Genomic DNA, 20,549 nt, shown 5'->3' on the forward strand with positions numbered 1-20,549 from the left:
ACTTTTTGTGTCAAGGCTCTATAGCTTGTGTTTTGAAGAAAATATTGATCAATTAGTGTCAAGAATATACCGCTTGTGCATCAATAACACTGATTGTGCATTGTTTGTTAGGTATGGGATGTTCTATCAAACGCAGAGGTTGTGAAGATTGTATCATCGGTGCACAATCGGTCGATGGCCCCTCGATCGCTGGTCATTTGTTCCTTAAGGTGAATGTTCAAGGATGGATGATTGTGCAGTCATCTTTTTATTCCTTAAGGTGAATTCCCCTGTTTTGAAGTCCATGTCTGAAGATGGTGATAATTCCCGGGAGAAGTCGGTTGCCATTGAGTCTGACAAAGAAAAGCGATTGTGAGGCAATGACGGCAATTGAGAAGGTCCAGTTCATCTATTGAGGAACAAGAATGGGAAGGTCTTGATGGTGTGAGCAGAGTAAATTTCAAAGTTAAGCTACCAAGGTTCTCTGGTAGTTTTGAGAAACACGAGAAAGAAAGCTGATTCTCTTGCATTTTGTAATTAAATTAGTGAATCCATTTAATCAGTTCCATAGAGCAAAATAACATCCAATTGATAATTACATTATTTGAATATGTTTCTTTATTCACATTAGGAATGGAAATGAATCCATGCTATTATTGAATCTTTGCATGATTGAGGTACCTTTTTCAGAGATGATCTGCTGTAGAGGCCTCTCCTATTCAGTTTTTGGTTGTCCATTTCAACAATCGAATTGCCAACCTATGATGAGAGGTAATAAACAGCAGGCCACGATTTTTAGACATACTTGGATGCATACATACAAAAAAACTGTGTTTCATTACATGAAGGGTCAACGTGATACATTCCATTGCATGGAGATAACAAAAAAGTAATCTCTCTCTCTCTCTCTCTCTCTCTCTCTCTCTCTCTCTCTCTCTCTCTCTCTCTCTCTCTCTTAAGCAATCCGACAAACAATTGGACAAATTAGCAACATCTACCACAGAAAGCTAGCACGTAGCAACCAACAAAAATCCCCTAAATTTCAAACCAATGAAATGGTTTCCCTTTGGTATGGCACACAATGGCCACAGCATCCAAAGGCACAAAATCAAATTTAGGAGGAATAAGCTGGAAAACAAAACTTGGTAGAAGTCTGATAATTTGCCTTACAATGTTATAGATAGCATGTATATAGACTATGAACAAAATTTCTCCATTGACAGAAGCAAAACATGATGAACCCGCCTGGACATTCTGATTTCTGTGGGCCGAGGCTGAGATCGACTGTTTCCTGACGATGGAGATGAAGGCTATGAAGAACCAGGAGGCCACGATGGAGACTCTTTCCCAGCTGGAGATTGTGGACCACTGGCTACAGAATGCAAAGGCATTTCCACGGGTGAAACTCGTTCATCCTTGATCTCAGTCCTGATACAAATTAATTACTCAGGCAAAAGAAACCTCAGCCAAAACCAGACAATCTTGGGACTCTGATAAAGCTCTCTTTTGACAATGGAGAATCTTTGTAAAGGCCTAGTCTACCCACTCAAACCCCCTAGATGGTGTTTTATCACAAGTAGAAAAAGGAAAGGCTCAACTTCAATTTGTGCCCAAAGTTTAGGTTCATCGAACCAGAATTGATCAAACTCAATCCAAGGTCAATCCACCAGAGAGCATGTCCATGAGCCAATTTCACTCCCAGGGTTTACCACTAAGAGTGGGGCCCCAATGTGGACCGATCCTCCTGAATCCGACCTAAGTATAAATATGCTACTAAGAAATTGATTTTTATACGAAACTCTTTAAAGAAAGAAAACACATCGGATTTGAGATTTAGAAAATACACCCACGTGTATCTAGTGAAATCATCAACAAAAATAACATAATAAGAGTAACCTCCTTTTTTTGATATGACCGGTGAAGGACCCCATTCATCCTAATGCACTAATTCAAAATGTCGAACAGAAACAAAAGATCTATGAGAAAAGAGAATAACTTTCATTTTTTCAAAAATACAATTTTTAAGATATATATTTTTCATTACAAATATTTTTTTAAAAAGGAAAGAGATACATCTTCGAAAAACTAGAATGCCCAAGTCTCTTATGTCAAGTATCAATATCTTTGTATTGTACATAATTACAAAATAACTTGGTTGGAAGTGTCAAAAAAATTCATAAGGTAAAGATCACCTCTCTTATGACTTTGCCCAATCAGCTTCTAACTGATGATCTTGCACGGTGCAATCTTTAGATGAGAAGAAAATTTTGCAACCATAATCGAAAATTTGAGAGACTAAAAATAGATTTAAATTTAATGTGTTAGCACATTACAACATAAGATCCCAGGACCTTTTTCCAACATGAATGAACGGTCAAGCAAATCATTTTCCAGTCACTTAATTTGTAAACCACAAAAAAGCCATGTGCAGAGACATGGACACAAACCACGAGCAAATAGAAGTCTGAGATGCAAATTCACAAATTTGTTGAGAAATAGAACAAAAGGACACGGATTTTTTCATTATTTAATCTACAAAAATTCCTTTTTTGATATTTTAAAGCATAAAAATATTTATTAAAATATTATTAAAACTATTAAAATTTATTAATAATAAAATATCGACTGTGTGTGTCATGGTTGTGTCACGTCGCAAAAAATGGTCTGTCCTTGTAGTATAGCAAAAAAGTAAATATAAATGCCCCAATCACCAACTAGGAATTACTTCTAAAAATCATCTCTCCGTGAAACCAAAATATGTCCAAAACTGCAGTTCTTGTTAAAACATCAATCACATAAACGCCCAATCGGACCAAATTCAAAAAAGAATAGATAAATGACCACAAGAATAGTAAATAATATTTGAAATTTAAGGACATGAAACGAAAAAGAAAATGCAAATTGCAATATGCCAACCAGTTTTACAAAAGCCCTAGCCAGAAAAGGAACACAATGGCAACAGCAACTCACGTGGGGCACACAGCTTGGTTGTCACATGTCTCCTTCATATCCTTCACTGCTTTCCTAACCGCATGCAAAATCATCTTCTTTACCTGGTAGAAAAAAGGAGTTACAGATTAAAAAAGATTGATGAAAAAGAGCAAAGACAGAAAACAACCAAATGCAGCTGCAAAAGTGTACCTTTAATTTGTCACAGTTTGGTAAAAAAAGAATAAAGACAAAAGGAAACCAAATGAAACTGCAAATGCATACCTCTAATTTGTCTTCTTTTGCTCTGTGGCTTGTTGGAAGTGATCGAAACTCATTAGTCAAACGGATGCACTCATTCAGATTTTCTGGTGAGACAAAGTCCAGTGCAACCTTGATACATGACTACACAAAGCCAGAGAGCATGATATTAATATGAGATATATACACACAGAGAGAGAGAGAGAGAGAGATTAGTCTCAAACACAACAAATACGAAAATAGGCTAAGCACACCGGCGAGCTAGATGCTTGAGACCATTGGCATAATACAGTAAGAACCCTTGAAGTAAAAAGGAGACCAGTAATGTTTTGAAGGATGGATCATGGGTCATAACTTAAAGTTAGCCCCATAAATATGGTTGTTAGGTAAGTATTGTAACAAAGTATGCGGAATTGTAAGCACATACAAGTCCAATAGTGGACAAGGGCATGAATGCACAACAAGCACAAAATAACACAAGTCAACTATGGGACAATACAAAGAGCCAACAAAAGGCAGCAACTAAAAATATATTATTTATTGAATATATACTTAGAAAAGCATAAGAATAACAGGGGGAGAAGACACCTATTTATACACTACAACAACAACAAAGGAGAGAGACCCTTGGGAGCTCCCAGCGAGACCATTGGTCTTCCTTAATTACATGAAATAAAAAAAAGGAAAAAATAAGGAAAAAATTATTGTTTTAATAAACAGTATTTATATACATGTGAAAATACAAAAATGTCCTTTTAGGGCATTTAACTATTACAAGACAAAAATAAATAAATAAATAGATATATATATTTATATATATTGTACACAATCACAATGCCAATGAAGGGTTACACAAGTGCACAAATACAATATGGTCTATAATCTAAGTCTCAAGGACTCGGCAAAGCAGGTGCCGCACCCGCGTCGACGCGACGCGACGCAGGTGCGTGGGCGGGTGCGGCACCCGGTGCGGTCAACACGACCCTGGGTGCGGTCATCGGACCCAGGGTCATTTAGGTTCAATTTTTAGACTTTTTTTTTCGCCCAATGAAAAGCGAGTGAGAGGAGGATTAGGGCAAAATCCTCCTGAAGCCCGAAGCTGATGCCGACGATCTCTGACTCCTTCCGGCCGCTCCTCCTCAGTTCTCAGGTATGTCTCTTTCCAACTTTCTCTCTCTCTCACTCTCACGGTCTCTCTTCTCTCCGTCACTCTCACTGTCTCTCTCATAGTCTCTCTTCTCTCCATCACTCTCACTCTCACTCTCACTCTCACTCGCTCTTAGTCACTCTCATTGTCTCTCTTCTCTCTGATTGTATTATATGTGGGTCATTAGCATCTAGGGTTTTTAACTTTTTATTTATAGGATTTTTGGACATTTCAAAATTTTTTCAATAATATTATTTGGGGGTTTTGGGCATTCCGAATTTTTTTCAATAATGTTATTTGGGGGGTTTGGGCTGTTAGAAAATGACATATATATGTATATACTTGAATATATATATATATATATATATATATTTATATATATATATATATACATACTTTTCGTAATACAAGAGTATGTATATGTATATATATATGTATATAACTATATATTTAAAGTATATACTTATATTCTTGTAATACTTTTTTATTTATTTATTTTTGTAATTTTATTTCTTTCTTATTTTTTGTCTTTTTGTCAAACAGTCATAATTGACTAGAGCTGTTGGACTGTCAAAACAGCCAACAGCCTTTTTGTCAGGTTCTGTCAAACAGTCAAAATGTTGACTGTTTGAATAGAGCTGTTGGGCTACTCCCAACGGCTCTAATTAGAGCTGTTGGGAGTAGCCCAACAGCTATCCCAACAGCTATTTTAATAGCTCCTCTCATGTAACCTCTCTATAAATAAGGGCATGCTGCCCATTGTAATTCATATACAAAGGTAGAGGGTTTTACCTCTCACATATTCAGATTCAAGTGCATTTATGCACTATTCTTATGTTTGTGCTGTGGAGCATTTTGTATGCTATTTTGGTTTACCATATTGGGTGAATGTATGTTTTGTCAAGTTGTTTGTAGACTTGATTGTGTGAAAGACTCTTTACATGGTATCAAAGCTTGGTGTATGATCAACCGTGCATTGGTGAGCTGCCTCGTAAAGCGTGCCTTCTTTCTTTCGTGATTGGTGGTTCCTTTTTTTCTTTGGATTCATCATGGGTGAATTTTTTCCGCACAATACAAGCAACTCCAACTTCATTCCGCCATTCAAACTTGAAGGAAGCAACTATAACATTTGGGCGGGACACTTGGAGACATTCATCAAGGGTCAAGGTTTGTGGGGATTTGTAAGAGGTACTATTCTTGAACCCACTCCCAAAATTACATTAGGTGAAAATGACGTTGAGACTAGTCTTGAAGAAAAAAACAAAGCCATGGAAGAATACTACAAAAAATTAGATGAATGGGAAATGAAAAATGCCAAAATTCTTTCATGGATGCTTAGTGGAGTTGAGACAAAAATTGCCTCAAACCTTTTGTGTTACAAAAAGGCAAATGAAGCATGGGAATATCTTAGAGGTATGTTTACCGAAAAAGATATGGCTCACAAGTATTATCTCCAAGAAAAAGTTAGAAACATTAAACAAGGAGATAAGAATATAAGAGATTATTTTATGGAGTTATCTTCCATTTGGACCCAACTTGCCCAATTTGAACCCAAATGGGAAGGAAAGTGTATAGAAATGCGGAGAGTTCAAGTTGAAGAAGAGAGACTTTTCGCTTTTCTCTATGGTTTGAGAACCGAGTTTGAACAAACAAGAGCCTCCTTGCTATCATCTTCATCACCTCCTCCTATTCATGAGATTCTCACTAAACTTAGTGGAGAAGAGACTAGGCTAAACATGAGTAAAAATGTTAGTGTGCTTGCTACTTCTAGCAATGGTCAAGAAGAGTATTGCGCACTTGCCGCATCAAAACCAGGACACTATATCAAGCCATATAAACCTCCTCATTTTAATAAGAATCGAGGAGAATCAAAAATCATTTGCCATAATTGTAATGAGCCCGGTCATATTAGGCCTCAATGTCCTAGATACAAATATAGGCCTCAAGAAAAGCGTGTTGCGGCTGCACCATCAAAACAAGATGAAGATACTTTGAATCTCAAAGACCTCACCAAATCATTATCTCAACTGACGGAGGCATTACAACCACTGCTTAAAGGATCTACCTCAGGAGCGGCCATTGCAACCTCTTCTACTCCTGGTATGTGCTCTTGGCTTCTTGATTTAGGAGCTTCTTTTCATATGACCCCACATAGATCTATACTATCCGAATGTCAACCTAATTCAAATGCATCATTTGTTTCCACTGCCGATGGTACTGCCTTGGAAATAGAGGGTGTTGGAATTTTTAAAAATGATTTGTCAAAACATAGCAACTTTTATATTCCGAAAATAAGACTTATACCAAAACTTCATCTTAATCTACTTTCTGTTTCTCAAATCTCGGATCATGGATGTGATGTCATTTTCTCATCAAGTAAATGTTGGGTGCAGGATCGCCAGTCCGGGAAATTGATTGGGGAAGGTTCTAGGCAAGGAGATCTCTATTATATGGATTTCCTTTGTATTCCAAAGGAATCATTTTGCAACACTGCCCAAACAAAAGACATACGGACTTGGCATCATAGACTTGGGCATCCAAATATAAGAAAATCAAATTTTGTACCTATTACCAAGAATCTTTGTAAAGATAATTTTGAATGCAAAGAATGTTTACTTGGTAAAATGAAAGTCTTGCCTTATGGTCAAAGAACTTTTTACTCCTCAATGCCTTTTGAATTAGTTCATTCGGATGTATGGGGTCCTGCTCCTGTAACCTCTAAAGGCGGATTATCCTACTATGTTGTGTTTATTGATGATTTCACTAGATATTGTTGGATTTACTTTCTTAAGTATAAATCAGATGTATTTGCAACCTTCAAAACATTCCATAACATGATTAAAAATCAATTTGAAAGTAAACTCAAAATTCTCAGAACTGACTCTGGAGGAGAATACTTGTCAAATGAGTTTAAACAATTTTTAGAAAATGAAGGAATTTTACATCAAAGATCATGTCCTAGAACCCCACAACAAAATGGAGTTTCAGAAAGGAAACACAGACATATTATGGAAACTACAAGAACTCTTCTTATTGCTAAAAATGTTCCAAAAAATCTTTGGGCTGAAGTTGCATTAACCTCAGTATATCTTATAAATAGGATGCCTTCCAAAACTTTATCTAATGAAATTCCTTTTGAAAAATTATTCAAATATCAACCTGACTATCAAAGACTGAGAATCTTTGGTTGCAAATGTTATGTTTTGAATGATAAAGGAGATAAACTATCTTCTAAAGCTATTTCCTGTGTGTTCATTGGTTATTCAGAAACACAAAAAGGATTTAAATGTTATGATACCAAAAATGATAAACTTCTCATTTCAAGGAATGTTAATTTTGTTGAAAATGAAAGTGGATTTGAAGAAAACATGTCGGAAGACATAAACTCTGATTATTCTTTCTTGTTCAAACTATTGTCTAATGATGAAAATATTTATGTAGAACCTCTTATTGAAAATAGAACAATAGTTGAACAAATAGTATACACTAGAAGAAATCGAAATGCATTCAATGAAGGTGTAAATCAAAGTAATCATGAAGCATCAGAAATTCCTTCAGAACAAACCACTATTCGTAGATCAGAACGAACCTCAAGAATCCCAAATAAATTTGTGTCTTATGATTCATTCTCTCCTAAACATAGAGCATGTCTTATAGCTATCCACTCATATTTTGAACCCTCATGTTACACTGAAGCAAAAAATTTACCTGAATGGATAAAAGCTATGCACGTAGAATTAGAAGTTCTTAAAGATGCTAATACTTGGGAAATTCTGGATTTACCTATAGGAAAAAAGACAATAGGTTGTAGATGGGTTTTTAAAGTAAAAACCAAAAGTGATGGATCCTTGGAAAGGCATAAAGCCAGATTAGTTGCCAAAGGATATTCTCAAGAATACGGAGTAGATTACGAAGAAACTTTTGCTCCTGTTGCCAGGATGACCACTGTTCGAATGCTTGTAGCTATTTCAGCTATTAAAAATTGGAATATATTTCAAATGGATGTTAAAAATGCATTTTTAAATGGGAATCTCAAGGAGGAAGTATATATGGATATTCCACCTGGATTAATAATTCCTTCAGGTAAAGTGCTTAAATTAAAAAAGGCATTATATGGCCTCAAACAAGCACCTAAAGCTTGGTTTGATACTTTTAACAATGTTATTACAAGGTATGGTTTTAAACCATGCTATACTGATACAGCTTTGTTTATCAAGAACTCTTCTGCTGGTATTATAATTTTACTTTTATATGTTGATGATATGTTAATTACAGGTAGTGACAAGGAGGGAATCAAGAAAGTAAAACAATTTTTGAAAAATTCTTTTGAAATGACAGATCTTGGGTTTCTAACATACTTTCTTGGTATAGAAGTTTCATACTCTAACCGAGGATACATATTGTCACAAACAAAGTTTGCTTCAGATATTATTGACAGGTCAGGACTTTCAGATGATAAAGTTGTTGATACTCCAGAGATTGTTGGAATGAAAATGCGAGCCGATGATGGAGTTCCTTTGGACAATCCAACTCCCTTCAGACAGCTAGTGGGATCTCTTATGTATTTAAGTATTACAAGACCAAACATAGCCCATGATGTACATATAGCCAGTCAATTTCAACATGCTCCAACATCAGCTCATATGAGTGCAGTCATGAGAATTATTAAATACATCAGAGGCACTATAAATAAGGGAGTCTTTTTGTCCTCTTCTTCCTCCTTAGATCTTATTGCATATTCTGATGCTGATTGGGGAGGAGATCCAAATAACAGGCGCTCAACAACTGGTTTTTGTATATTTCTAGGTGAATCTTTGATTTCATGGAGGTGCAAGAAACAACAAAAGATGTCATTATCATCTACAGAAGCTGAATATAGAGCAATGGCAACTACTACTATGGAAGTCGTGTGGCTCAAACAACTGATTTCAGATATGGGGATTCACCTTCAGAATCCTACAAGATTGTGCTGTGACAATAAGAGTTCGATATACATTGCTCGAAATCATACATTTCATGAAAGAACTAAGCATATAGAGATGGATTGCCATTTTGTTCGTGAAGAATATTTGAAGAAGACTATTGATCTTCCCTATGTGACATCAGAATATCAACTTGCTGACTTCTTCACCAAGGCACTATGCTCACCAAGATTCAACTTTTTACTTGACAAACTTTCGGTGATTTCACCATAAGTTTGAGGGAGACTGTTAGAAAATGACATATATATGTATATACTTGAATATATATATATATATATATATATATATATATATATATATATATATATATATTTATATATATATATATATTTATATATATATATATACATACTTTTCGTAATACAAGAGTATGTATATGTATATATATATGTATATAACTATATATTTAAAGTATATACTTATATTCTTGTAATACTTTTTTATTTATTTATTTTTGTAATTTTATTTCTTTCTTATTTTTTGTCTTTTTGTCAAACAGTCATAATTGACTAGAGCTGTTGGACTGTCAAAACAGCCAACAGCCTTTTTGTCAGGTTCTGTCAAACAGTCAAAATGTTGACTGTTTGAATAAAGCTGTTGGGCTACTCCCAACGGCTCTAATTAGAGCTGTTGGGAGTAGCCCAACAGCTATCCCAACAGCTATTTTAATAGCTCCTCTCATGTAACCTCTCTATAAATAAGGGCATGCTGCCCATTGTAATTCATATACAAAGGTAGAGGGTTTTACCTCTCACATATTCAGATTCAAGTGCATTTATGCACTATTCTTATGTTTGTGCTGTGGAGCATTTTGTATGCTATTTTGGTTTACCATATTGGGTGAATGTATGTTTTGTCAAGTTGTTTGTAGACTTGATTGTGTGAAAGACTCTTTACATGGGCATTCCGAAATTTTTTGATGAATTGATGATGCTATAGAGGTATATAGTTAATGAAATTTGTATTTATTTTTTGGGGATCTTTGACTATTTGATTTTGGGGCTTTTGATTCTATGCTAAAATGGGTTTTGTGGAGCTTCTTGATTTTTTATTTCGTTTACAATCTATTTTATTAGTTGCTTATGCTTGATGACTTAAGGGCAAATGTTACTTTCATCTTTTTTGAAAAGTCATTCTATCAACCATTGCTTAAAATGTGTTGCTATGTTATGGACATGTAATGGGTTTAATTTATTTATTTTTTTGGATTGATTCATTATCTAAGTTCAGTTCATAGGATTATAAGATCTACCAAGTTACAGAAGTTATTGATGTGTCAATATTTTAAGGTGCAGTTGCTCACTTTCCTGTTTCAAGAAACACAAGGTATTCTCTTCATTCAAGTTCTTTTGTTGGTTGCTCTTCGTACAGGTGTATGCTTATATGTGTTTGTACTCGATTTTAGTTTCTGTTGCGTGGTCATAATTCTGCTGCAGTTCGTTTCATAACTCATTTAATGACACATGCTGCGGAAGGTTTAATGTTAGAAATATGAAGTTACATTGAATCACTCAAGCATGTATATGTTCATATAACCTGGTTAATGTACCCCTGTTTTGACCAGTCCAAGACATATAGTTGACTAAGAAAATGGTCTATCTGACTATGCCATGACTATGCCAACCTTGAAACTGTCAAGATTTCTCTTATATATATATATATATATATATATATATATATATATAATAGTGTTACTGTTGTTAACTGTTAAAACTTCAAAATTATATATATATATATATATATAATTTACATTTTTGTCCCTGCCGCAACCCCGCACCCTAGGTTTTTGAAAGTGCCGCACCCCCGCACCCGCACCCGCACTGTAATATCTACGAATTTTAAGGTTTTGGGTTCGGGATCCGTTACCCGGATCCAAAAGGATGTAATAACCCGGATTGTTGGCTTTAGCTGTTTAAATTTATTTGAAAATAATAAGCTTTTTTTTCTAAAAAGTGGGCATGAGAACCGCATTTCGGATCCAAGATCCGTAAAGAATCCGTATTGCATGGGTGGTTTTATGCATATTGGGCCCAGATCTGTTACCTTGATCCAAAAGAAATATACATGAGTATTAAAGGCATAAATGTAATAATAATGTTTAATAAATAAATAATTAAAAAAATATTATAATAAAAGAATTACTTTATGTGGGATTGGATCTACAATTGAACCCAAACAGATCCGACATTTTGGATCCACATCCTTTTTCTGACTCGGATCTGTTACCGTTATCGGATCCATAAAAGAATCCGTAAATAACCCACAATGGGGTGTTAACTTATACTTATAATATTAATTTTTAATTTAATAAATAATTAATAGTATTTATAAGAAAAAAAATAAATCTGGTACAAGGTCAGACCCACAGTTGGACCCACGAGGATCCAACTGTGGATCCACAAGTGCAGGCAATCCAGATCCGGGCGAATGCTGGATTCTAAGCTGCGGGTCACGAGCTCGGAGCCGGACCCGAGTTCAGTTTTTAAAGGGACGTTAAACAGGAATCGTGCCTAGGGCACGATTCTTGCTTTCAAGAACCAGATAGAAAGAGGGGCAGGGGGATTACGCAGAGCGTAACCAAACCCCGCGCCTCTCGGCAAGAGGGGAGGGGGGTTTTGGCGATAAAGGGGGAGTGGAGAGGGGGTCTCGCCCTCTTGACTCGGTCTCTTTCTCTCACGCTCTCTCATCACCCTCTCGACCAGCATCGCGAATGTGGAAACAGCAGGCCGACCATCGACAGCAGCCTCCAGATCGCGCCCTTCACGGCGGCAGGCGCAACCGGAGTCGGCCGACCATTGTCTCGCGATAGGAGTCTTCGATCGTCGGAAAAAGCACCGGAAAAGGTAGGTTTTCTGCCTCTTTTTGTGGAGTATGGACTGAATCCGCCTGTGATTGGGTCGATCATGGGGGAATCTCGATTTTTGTTTTACATTACAAGCCTGTCAATGCATTTCTTGGATGCTGGAAAACCCAACTCTGTGAGTCGGGGTTTTTCGGTAGCAGTGACTTGGAATTGGGGGTTCCTTTGCCTAACCCTGAACCGGAAATCTCAAACCCAATCGATTTGGGGATTTTCTTGTCTAAACCCTAACCTGCAAAATCCCCAAATCAAATCGATCTGGGGTTCTGCTGAGGTATTGGATAACCCCAGTCGTGGGGTTTCCGATTTCTTGAAATGGATAATCCCAGGTTTGGGGGGGGGTCCTATTTTGGGACGCGATAAACTAAATACGGAAGGGAAAGAGGTAAACGAAATCTGTTTATTTTGGGTTCAAGTGGGGGATGTTAAACCATATAAAAGAATCGGTATTTTGGTTCAATTAAATTTTTCCAGTTTCAACTTTATTTGCTACAGAAATCTTGGATTTTACTTGGGTAATAAATTTGTTATAGTTTCCTGAGTTGTTGGTTCATGCTAGTCATCGATTGATTTGAGATGGTTCACATGCATTGTTGGTTCCATGTGAATCAATGTTTATGGATAGGTGTTTGAGAATTGTACATACAAAACTGATCATGTGCTTATTCATGTACCCATTTCATTGATTTGATTTTGATAGGCCTTAAACCTGAATCTCTACTGAAACAAATAGAAATGAAGTCTGTGGTTTTTGTTAGAATTGATATATTGAACTTTACCCTAACTTGCGTTTTCTTGATCAGATTAGTTTTCTTGATCAAACCTTGTTTCTTGATGAACTGCATGGGCAAATTCCACATCTGATTTTAATCTTTAAGCAAATCTGTATATGTTTTATTGCTTATCTAATCTCGTTTGAGAATAAAAAAGATACATTATTAAGCCTACCTTCTTGGTTGATGAGTGGTGTGTGTGCAGAATGTTTGACACTGTAATCAACATCTTTAAAACTATACATGATGGTTTTGGATCTTTTATTATTTTTGGATTAGCCATAGATGGCGACTTCATGTTAACACGAAAGAGTATCCTTAAGATCAGTGTTATTTCTCTTATATACCTTATTAGCAGTTAATTCTAATAGTGGACATTAGCTATATGTAAGAGATTATTTCAGTTCATGAATGACCCGAATATTGGCACATTTGGAGCTGTTATCGGATCTCATCTTATTTTGGTTGACTGATTATTGAATCTGGCTGAAGAAGTAACTCTTACCAACATGTCTGTTTTCTTTAAAATTCGTTCGATGAGATACTACACTCTTATGCATGAAATGTTATATTTCTTTTAAATTCCACCGAGGTGTGTTTCTAAATTGATTCTGTGTTTAACTGCATTCTATATTGGACAGTTGTCAGCAAAAAAATAGTTTACCACAAATTTCAGGATAGCTTAATTGCTATTTTTGAAAAGATATTTAGCTGGAAATAAATCGGTTAGAACAAAATCTTAAGTTATATGATATTTTTGTTAACAGAGCAACTGGGTCATATTTAATGGGTACTCATGTTTAGTATATGAGGAGCAATGAACATAACATATGACAAGAAAATTTTGGGACTTAGTTGGATGTTTAGCTAGGAGGATAGCGGGTCCGGGATTGGTAAAGCCGACCATCGTCCCTAGCATATGCAGAAACTCATCCTTCTGTCGGATGTATATGAAAAATGTTATTTTAGCTTTTCAATATACTGATTGTGCAATCATGAAGGTGATCATGGTTCAGTTATTAACATTTTTCTTTGAGCATGTATGCTTGAGGTGTATGTAAAATTTTACATGTACACTCCCACACTCAAAAGAGATATGCATTGGTTAATACCTGTATGTGATGTAGGTGACACATATAGTGAAGATGCATATGATTGAGATATGACATGCTTATGATTGTGTTAGGGTTGCATGAGTGCACATGCATTTGGCACATGTTAGCATGCTTTATAGTTTATAACATGTGAGGTATTTGATGTCTGTTAATATGTCATGGCAAAGTTGTTTTGATATAGGCGCATACATGATATAAATGTGTGCAGACCTGAAATTTCAATTGCTAAATCTGGGTTATGTTCATGTGTGTGATGTTAACACATGAAAAGGTTTCTTGTGCCTGCATTGATGGGACATGTTTATTTATCATGCATTTATGAATTTGTTTTGAATACATGTGCATACACGAAATCGATATGTGTTTAGCATGTAAAATCAGGTATAAATGTTCTTATGTGCTTATGGATGATGGATGAATGCATGTGTGTTAAGTGATTACATGAAAGCACGTGCACATAGATTGTGAACACATGCATATGAGTATGGTAACTCATGCACATTGTTAAATTGGTTTGGATGGATGTGTATTTGGAGGCATGCTGACCCCATTGCATAAATTGCAAGTTGTTATGATTTTTGTATATGATGCATCGATGGTCTAAATGAATCATCACAGGCCTGGAGAGCCGTGAGCTTTGGTTTGCTCTTTCTTTAATTGTTTAAATGCATCGCAATAATCATATTTACATGATGGTTTTAATTGTGTTGTTCTATTGTTGCCACGGGTGGGAGGCCGTGAAGAGCTACGCATTGGTGATTTGCGAGCTTATGTTGCATGTTGATTTGCAAGCCTATGATTAACTTTGCATGTTGGTTCGCAAATGTAATTTTATTGCTCTATATTGCACTGTTCGATATGTTTCCACGGGCTAGAGTCTCGTGATGGTTCTCGCAGAGGTTGATGTGAACTTTTGCCTTGTTTTTGCATATGGAATTGCAAGACTCAATAATTGACTCTTAATAAAAAGATAATGAATAAGAACAGTGTAATATACGTTCTGGGATATCTCATCTGGAGAATGAGGATCTTAGAGTTCCGGTCTTGGGGAGACTGTACAACAACAACAACAACAACTACGCCTTCATCCCAAAACAATTGGGGTCAGCGATATGAACCAAAAAAGAAATTCATTTTGGGTCTTCCACATGAATCCTTTTCCTCCAATCATTTCTATCCACGCCATGTCCTCGGTGAGGTTCAAAGCATTCATATCCTTTCCTATCATCTCCATCCAAGTCTTCCTAGGCCTACCCCGACCTCTTTTAACTAATATATTTTCCCATTTCTCCAACCTTCTAACTGGAGCATCATTAGGCCTTCGCCGAATATGTCCAAACCACCGTAAACGATTCTCTCGCATCTTATTTTCAATGGGTGCAACACCTACCTTCTTACGTATCTCTTCGTTCTGAATCTTATCTTTTATTGTATTTCCACACATCCATCTAAGCATCCGCATCTCAGCTACACTCATTTTTTGAATATGATGTCTCTTGGCAGCCCAACATTCCGTACCATATAGTAAAGCGGGTCTAATAGTCGTCCTATAAAACTTTCCCTTCAACCGCAATGGCATTCTACGATCGCACAGCACTCCAGTAGCACTTTTCCATTTCATCCACCCAACCTTTATCCTATGATTTACATCTCCATCAATTTCTCCATACTTTTGAATGATGGATCCCAAATATTTGAAATAATCATTCACCGGTATATCTTGCTCACCAAGCTTCACTACACTCCCATCACTACTTCGTTGCTTACTAAACCGACATTCCATATATTCAGTCTTACTCTTACTCAACTTAAAACCTCTAGCTTCCAATGTCTGTCTCCATAATTCTAACTTAGCATTAACCCCAGCTCTAGACTCATCAATCAAAACAATATCATCAGCAAACAACATACACCACGGTACATTTTCTTGAATTGATCTCGTAAGCTCATCCATCACTATCGCAAATAGGAAAGGGCTTAAAGCAGATCCTTGATGTAACCCAACCGTTATCGGAAAATTGGTTGACACCCCTCCACAAGTGCGGACATTGGTTACTACTCCTTCATACATATCTTTAATTATACTAATGTACTTGAGAGAAACACCTTTCTTCATCATTGTCCACCAGAGAACGTCCCTAGGTACTCTATCGTATGCCTTCTCTAAATCAATAAAAACCATATGCAAATCTTTGTTCCTCTCTCTATATCTTTCAATAAGTTGTCTAAGAAGATGTATAGCTTCCATAGTTGATCTTCCAGGCATAAAACCAAATTGATTCTCCGATATCATGACAACCTTCCTCAACCTAGACTCAATCACCCTCTCCCAAAGTTTCATAGTATGACTCATGAGTTTTATACCACGATAGTTTGTGCAATCTTGTATATCACCCTTATTCTTATATAAAGGCACCAAAGTACTCTTCCTCCACTCATTAGGCATCTTATTTGTTCGCCAAATCAAGTTAAAAAGATTTGTCAACCATTCTAAACCTTTCTCTCCCAAGCATTTCCAAGCCTCGATAGGTATACCATCTGGGCCAACTGCCCTTCTTGATTTCATTTTCTTCAAAGCCTCTGCAATTTCTTTCTTTTGAATCTTGCGCATGAAGTCACGATTTATCTCATGAAAAGGAATGGAGAAGTCTCCAAGATCTTGAGCATGACTATCATTAAATAGCTTATCAAAATAATCTTTCCATCTCTCCTTAATCTCCTCATCTTTGACTAAAACCCTTTGCGTTTCATCTTTGATACATCTAACCATACCCAAATCCTTCGATTTCCTATCTCTCATCTTTGCAAGCCTATAAATATCCTTCTCGCCTTCTTTGGTATCCAACTTGTCATAAACCTCCTTATATACCTTAGCCCTCGCGTTTCGAACAACTTTTTTAGCTTCCTTCTTTGCTATCATATACTTCTCCAAATTCTCATTATCACGACTCTTACTTAGATTTCTATAACACTCTCTTTTAACCTTAATAGCTAATTTGACATCCTCATTCCACCATGAGGATACAAAAATTCTGTGAGGATACAAAAATTCTGTGTGCTGCAATTTGGTCCCCTGAACCCGATATTGAGGTTCTTTCTTCTGACCACGGTTTTAGGGAGAGTCCGTCACTTTACCCGGAAGTGGTGTGTTGGTCACAGTTGTGAGTTTGTTTGGTACCAATGAAGTGGCATTTGTGAGCGTGGGTGTCCCTGGTGTCCCCGACATTAGATGTGGAGGTCTAATGTTCCGAAGGTAATTCGGTCGAGGGCTAAGTTGGAACCTAGTAATAAAATACAAATTGTGTGTTAAGCTATCCTGAGAACTTACTTGACCTCGGGGATTGTACCCGTTTGGTGTATCCGCGGGCAACGGTAATTAAAAAGAGGAATTTAAATTGTATGCATTTAATAGGGCATACATATGGAAGGAAGACTTAAGGAAAAATAATAATAAGATTCATACATTACACATAAGTCATGCATTTTTCTGCTATGCATTAGAACATGCATATGTTGTCTATTTCCTTAATTGTTATATGTTTGGTGGATGCGTGATGTTTAATTTTCAATGTATGTTAAATGTCTTGTTGTACTAAAATTATGCATCATGGTATGGTTTAATGTTTCTTCATGCATAATGGATGTACCTTGTGGTATGAATGCGTACCTGAATTATGAATTGTCATAATTGCATTTCTCTGAATAATTGTGTGGATTCGTATCGTGGTTGTGGGATATATAAATGTTGCTATTAATGTTACCTGTCAGTTAACTTCTGATAAATTGTTGACAGTCATAACATAGATCTTTATTTATCCTTGTATGTGTCAAAAATCATACATGACACTCATATCACATACTGGATTCATGTTGTACCACATTAAAAGTTACAGATTTCCTACTTAGAAAGTTGTAGTCTAATCCCTATAAATTTTCAGGTAAAGAGTCGGAGTTAGGAGCGGTTGCGGGAAGAGGCTTCGATCGAGATTTTGGATTTATTGTTCCAAGGATAGTGTGAGAACTCTGATCTTAATTTTCATTGATATTGAAATGAAAAGAATGTTTTGGTTTTTCTCCACCTGAAATGTTCTAAAATGCTTTGCTCTATGGTATTACTGGTTTCCGCTGTATAAAAAAAAACTTCTCAAAAATTTGGGTTAAGATTTTGAGGCGTTACACGCACCCATGTGACATAGTCTATAATAGACTGATAACAATCTCATAAAAGAGATACACAAAAGCACGAATTTCACAACACAATGTAAAAAAACAGATTTTAGTATAACAACCAATATGCTTAGAAAAGCATATGTTACATAGAGTAGTACAATGAAAGGGAGGCAATCCAACTAGTTGGACTACCTCTCCAACAGTCATATTGACTGACATAAAAAACAGAAAATAAAAAAATTAAAAAAAGACTCTACAGTCCCTATTGGACTGTATTATATTATATGTCATAAAATAACCAAAATACCCTTGATATATGTATATTGTATAAATATACGTATATCAATTAGGTCTAAAAATATATACACTATATTTTAACACACCCTCTCAAACTTACGATGAGATCACCAAAAGTTTGCTAAGAAGATACAAAAATCTTAGTAGAGGAAGAGCTTTGGTGAAGAAGTCCACAATCTGAAACTCGGACACATATGGTAAAGTAATCGTCCCCTTCAAGTATTCTTCTTGAACATAGTGGCAATTCATCTCAATATGTTTCATTTGTTCATGAAATGTGTGATTGTTGGCAATATATATGGCACTTTTGTTATCACAGCATAATTTTGAAGGTTCTGAAACATCAACACCGATATCTGAAAGTAATGATCTCATTCACATGACCTCGGTTGTTGTTGTAGCTATCGCCCTATATTCGACTTTTGTGAAAGATAAAGAATCGAATCTAAGAATATAAATGTTGCTTTGAAATGGATTTTTGACAATCATATGAAATCTTTTGAACAAGGAGACCACATCGGATTTGAAATTAAGGAAGTAAATCCACGCTTATCTAGTAAAATCATCGATAAAAGTAAACATAATATGAATATCCTCCTTTTGATATGACGGGAGAAGGTCCTCAAACATCCGAATGCACTAATTCAAAAGACCTCTTAGAGACAAGTTCTATTAGGAAAAGGGGTGGATTTCATTTTTCCAAAGATACAATCTTTGCAAATTAAATCTTTTTCGTTACAAAATTTTTTCTCAAAAGAAGAATATACATTTTTGAGAAACTTTGATGTCCAAGTCTTTTATGCCAAGTTTCAATATTTTTTTTCTTCGACATAATTACAAAAAAAAAATTAAAGAAAAAAATTAAATAATTCATGAAGTAGAGATCTCATCTCCTATAGCCTTGCCCTAGAGATCTTACACGAAGCAACCCTTAGATGAGAAGGAGATTTCACACTCATGATCAGAAATTTGATAATCAGAAAAGATATTTAAATTTAGTTGTGAAACAACCTTAACAACTGTGGATGCAAATATAGGAAAATTTTAAGAAGTGGGAAGCATGAGACGGCTTAGAAGTGAACCAAGAGTCGTCTCGGAACCGACCTAGGAAGAGAACCGGAAGCGACCAAGGAAGCGAGGGAGAAGCGAACCGGAAGCGAGGGGGAAGCGAAAAAAAAGAAAAATAAATAAATAAATAATAAAAAGGGGGAAAAGTGAGGGGGAAGCAAGCTTCTCATTTAGGAGAAGCGTGCTTCCCATTTTTGGGGTGTGCTTCCCAGCACGTTTCGTGCTTCTGAAATGTGCTTCCCCGCCACTAAGGGCGCTTCCGGTAACCTTGTGCAGAACAGAACCCTTGCGAAACAGGAATACAATGCAGTCTAAGCATAATTTCACCACTTTAAAAAGTTGTGCAGCCAACCACTAGAAGTTACGGCAAAGCCAACATATTTAGCTATATCCTACAGGCATGATATTTTAGTAATTTTATCTGTCACAAACTTTGGCTATACTTTAAAAATGTCAATATTAGATACAATTCTGAAAAATAAAGACATTCAAATTTCAGAATATCACCAATCAAGCCAACTTCATTTACACTAAATTTCGAGCATTAAGTAAATGAATAACAACTGTGGATGCAAATAAGCTGCACTAAAACAATGTCTTAGAAAACAGGGTGCATCATTGTTAGAAATTATTTGACATTTAGACTGGGGTTGGTAAACCAAGGTCCCAGGCAATTCCAGGGTCATTTGCTAAGCCACTCTTTCAACAAAGCAGGTCATGACCGCAAAAGCTTAGGTATGGACAGGGTCCAACTTCCTGGATGGTTTAGCTTACAAGTTGGCCTTCACTATTGCCCATACGGGATCACCTTAGCAGTTTACATTTGGAAAATATGCCAACACTTTTTAAGAATTTACAGTTGACAAGAGATTGCTACAGTGAAGTCGCCAAGTGTGCATCTGTGTCAGACTCTCAGAGGATCTGATACAAGTATGGTAGTATGGCATTTGTTATCAAACAAGCAGGTAG

General features: G+C 36.1%; 1 protein-coding gene across 1 annotated transcript in view; it reads right to left on the reverse strand.

Moving 5' to 3' along the window:
* Positions 1–907: 907 nt before the first annotated feature.
* LOC149814984 (lysine-specific demethylase JMJ27-like) overlaps positions 908–20,549 on the reverse strand; it is a 55,921-nt gene continuing 36,279 nt past the window's right edge. Inside the window, exons 11-13 of the mRNA XM_089989728.1 lie at positions 3,193–3,312; positions 2,950–3,032; positions 908–1,407 (exon numbers count right to left, since the gene is read on the reverse strand). Coding sequence (XP_089845854.1) covers positions 1,290–1,407; positions 2,950–3,032; positions 3,193–3,312 — 321 coding nt within the window. The 3' untranslated portion in view covers positions 908–1,289. The remainder of the gene's footprint in view (positions 1,408–2,949; positions 3,033–3,192; positions 3,313–20,549) is intronic.

Source organism: Nuphar pumila, chromosome 15 (genome assembly GCF_984573655.1).
Source record: "Nuphar pumila chromosome 15, dmNupPumi1.hap1.1, whole genome shotgun sequence".
NCBI lineage: Eukaryota > Viridiplantae > Streptophyta > Magnoliopsida > Nymphaeales > Nymphaeaceae > Nuphar > Nuphar pumila.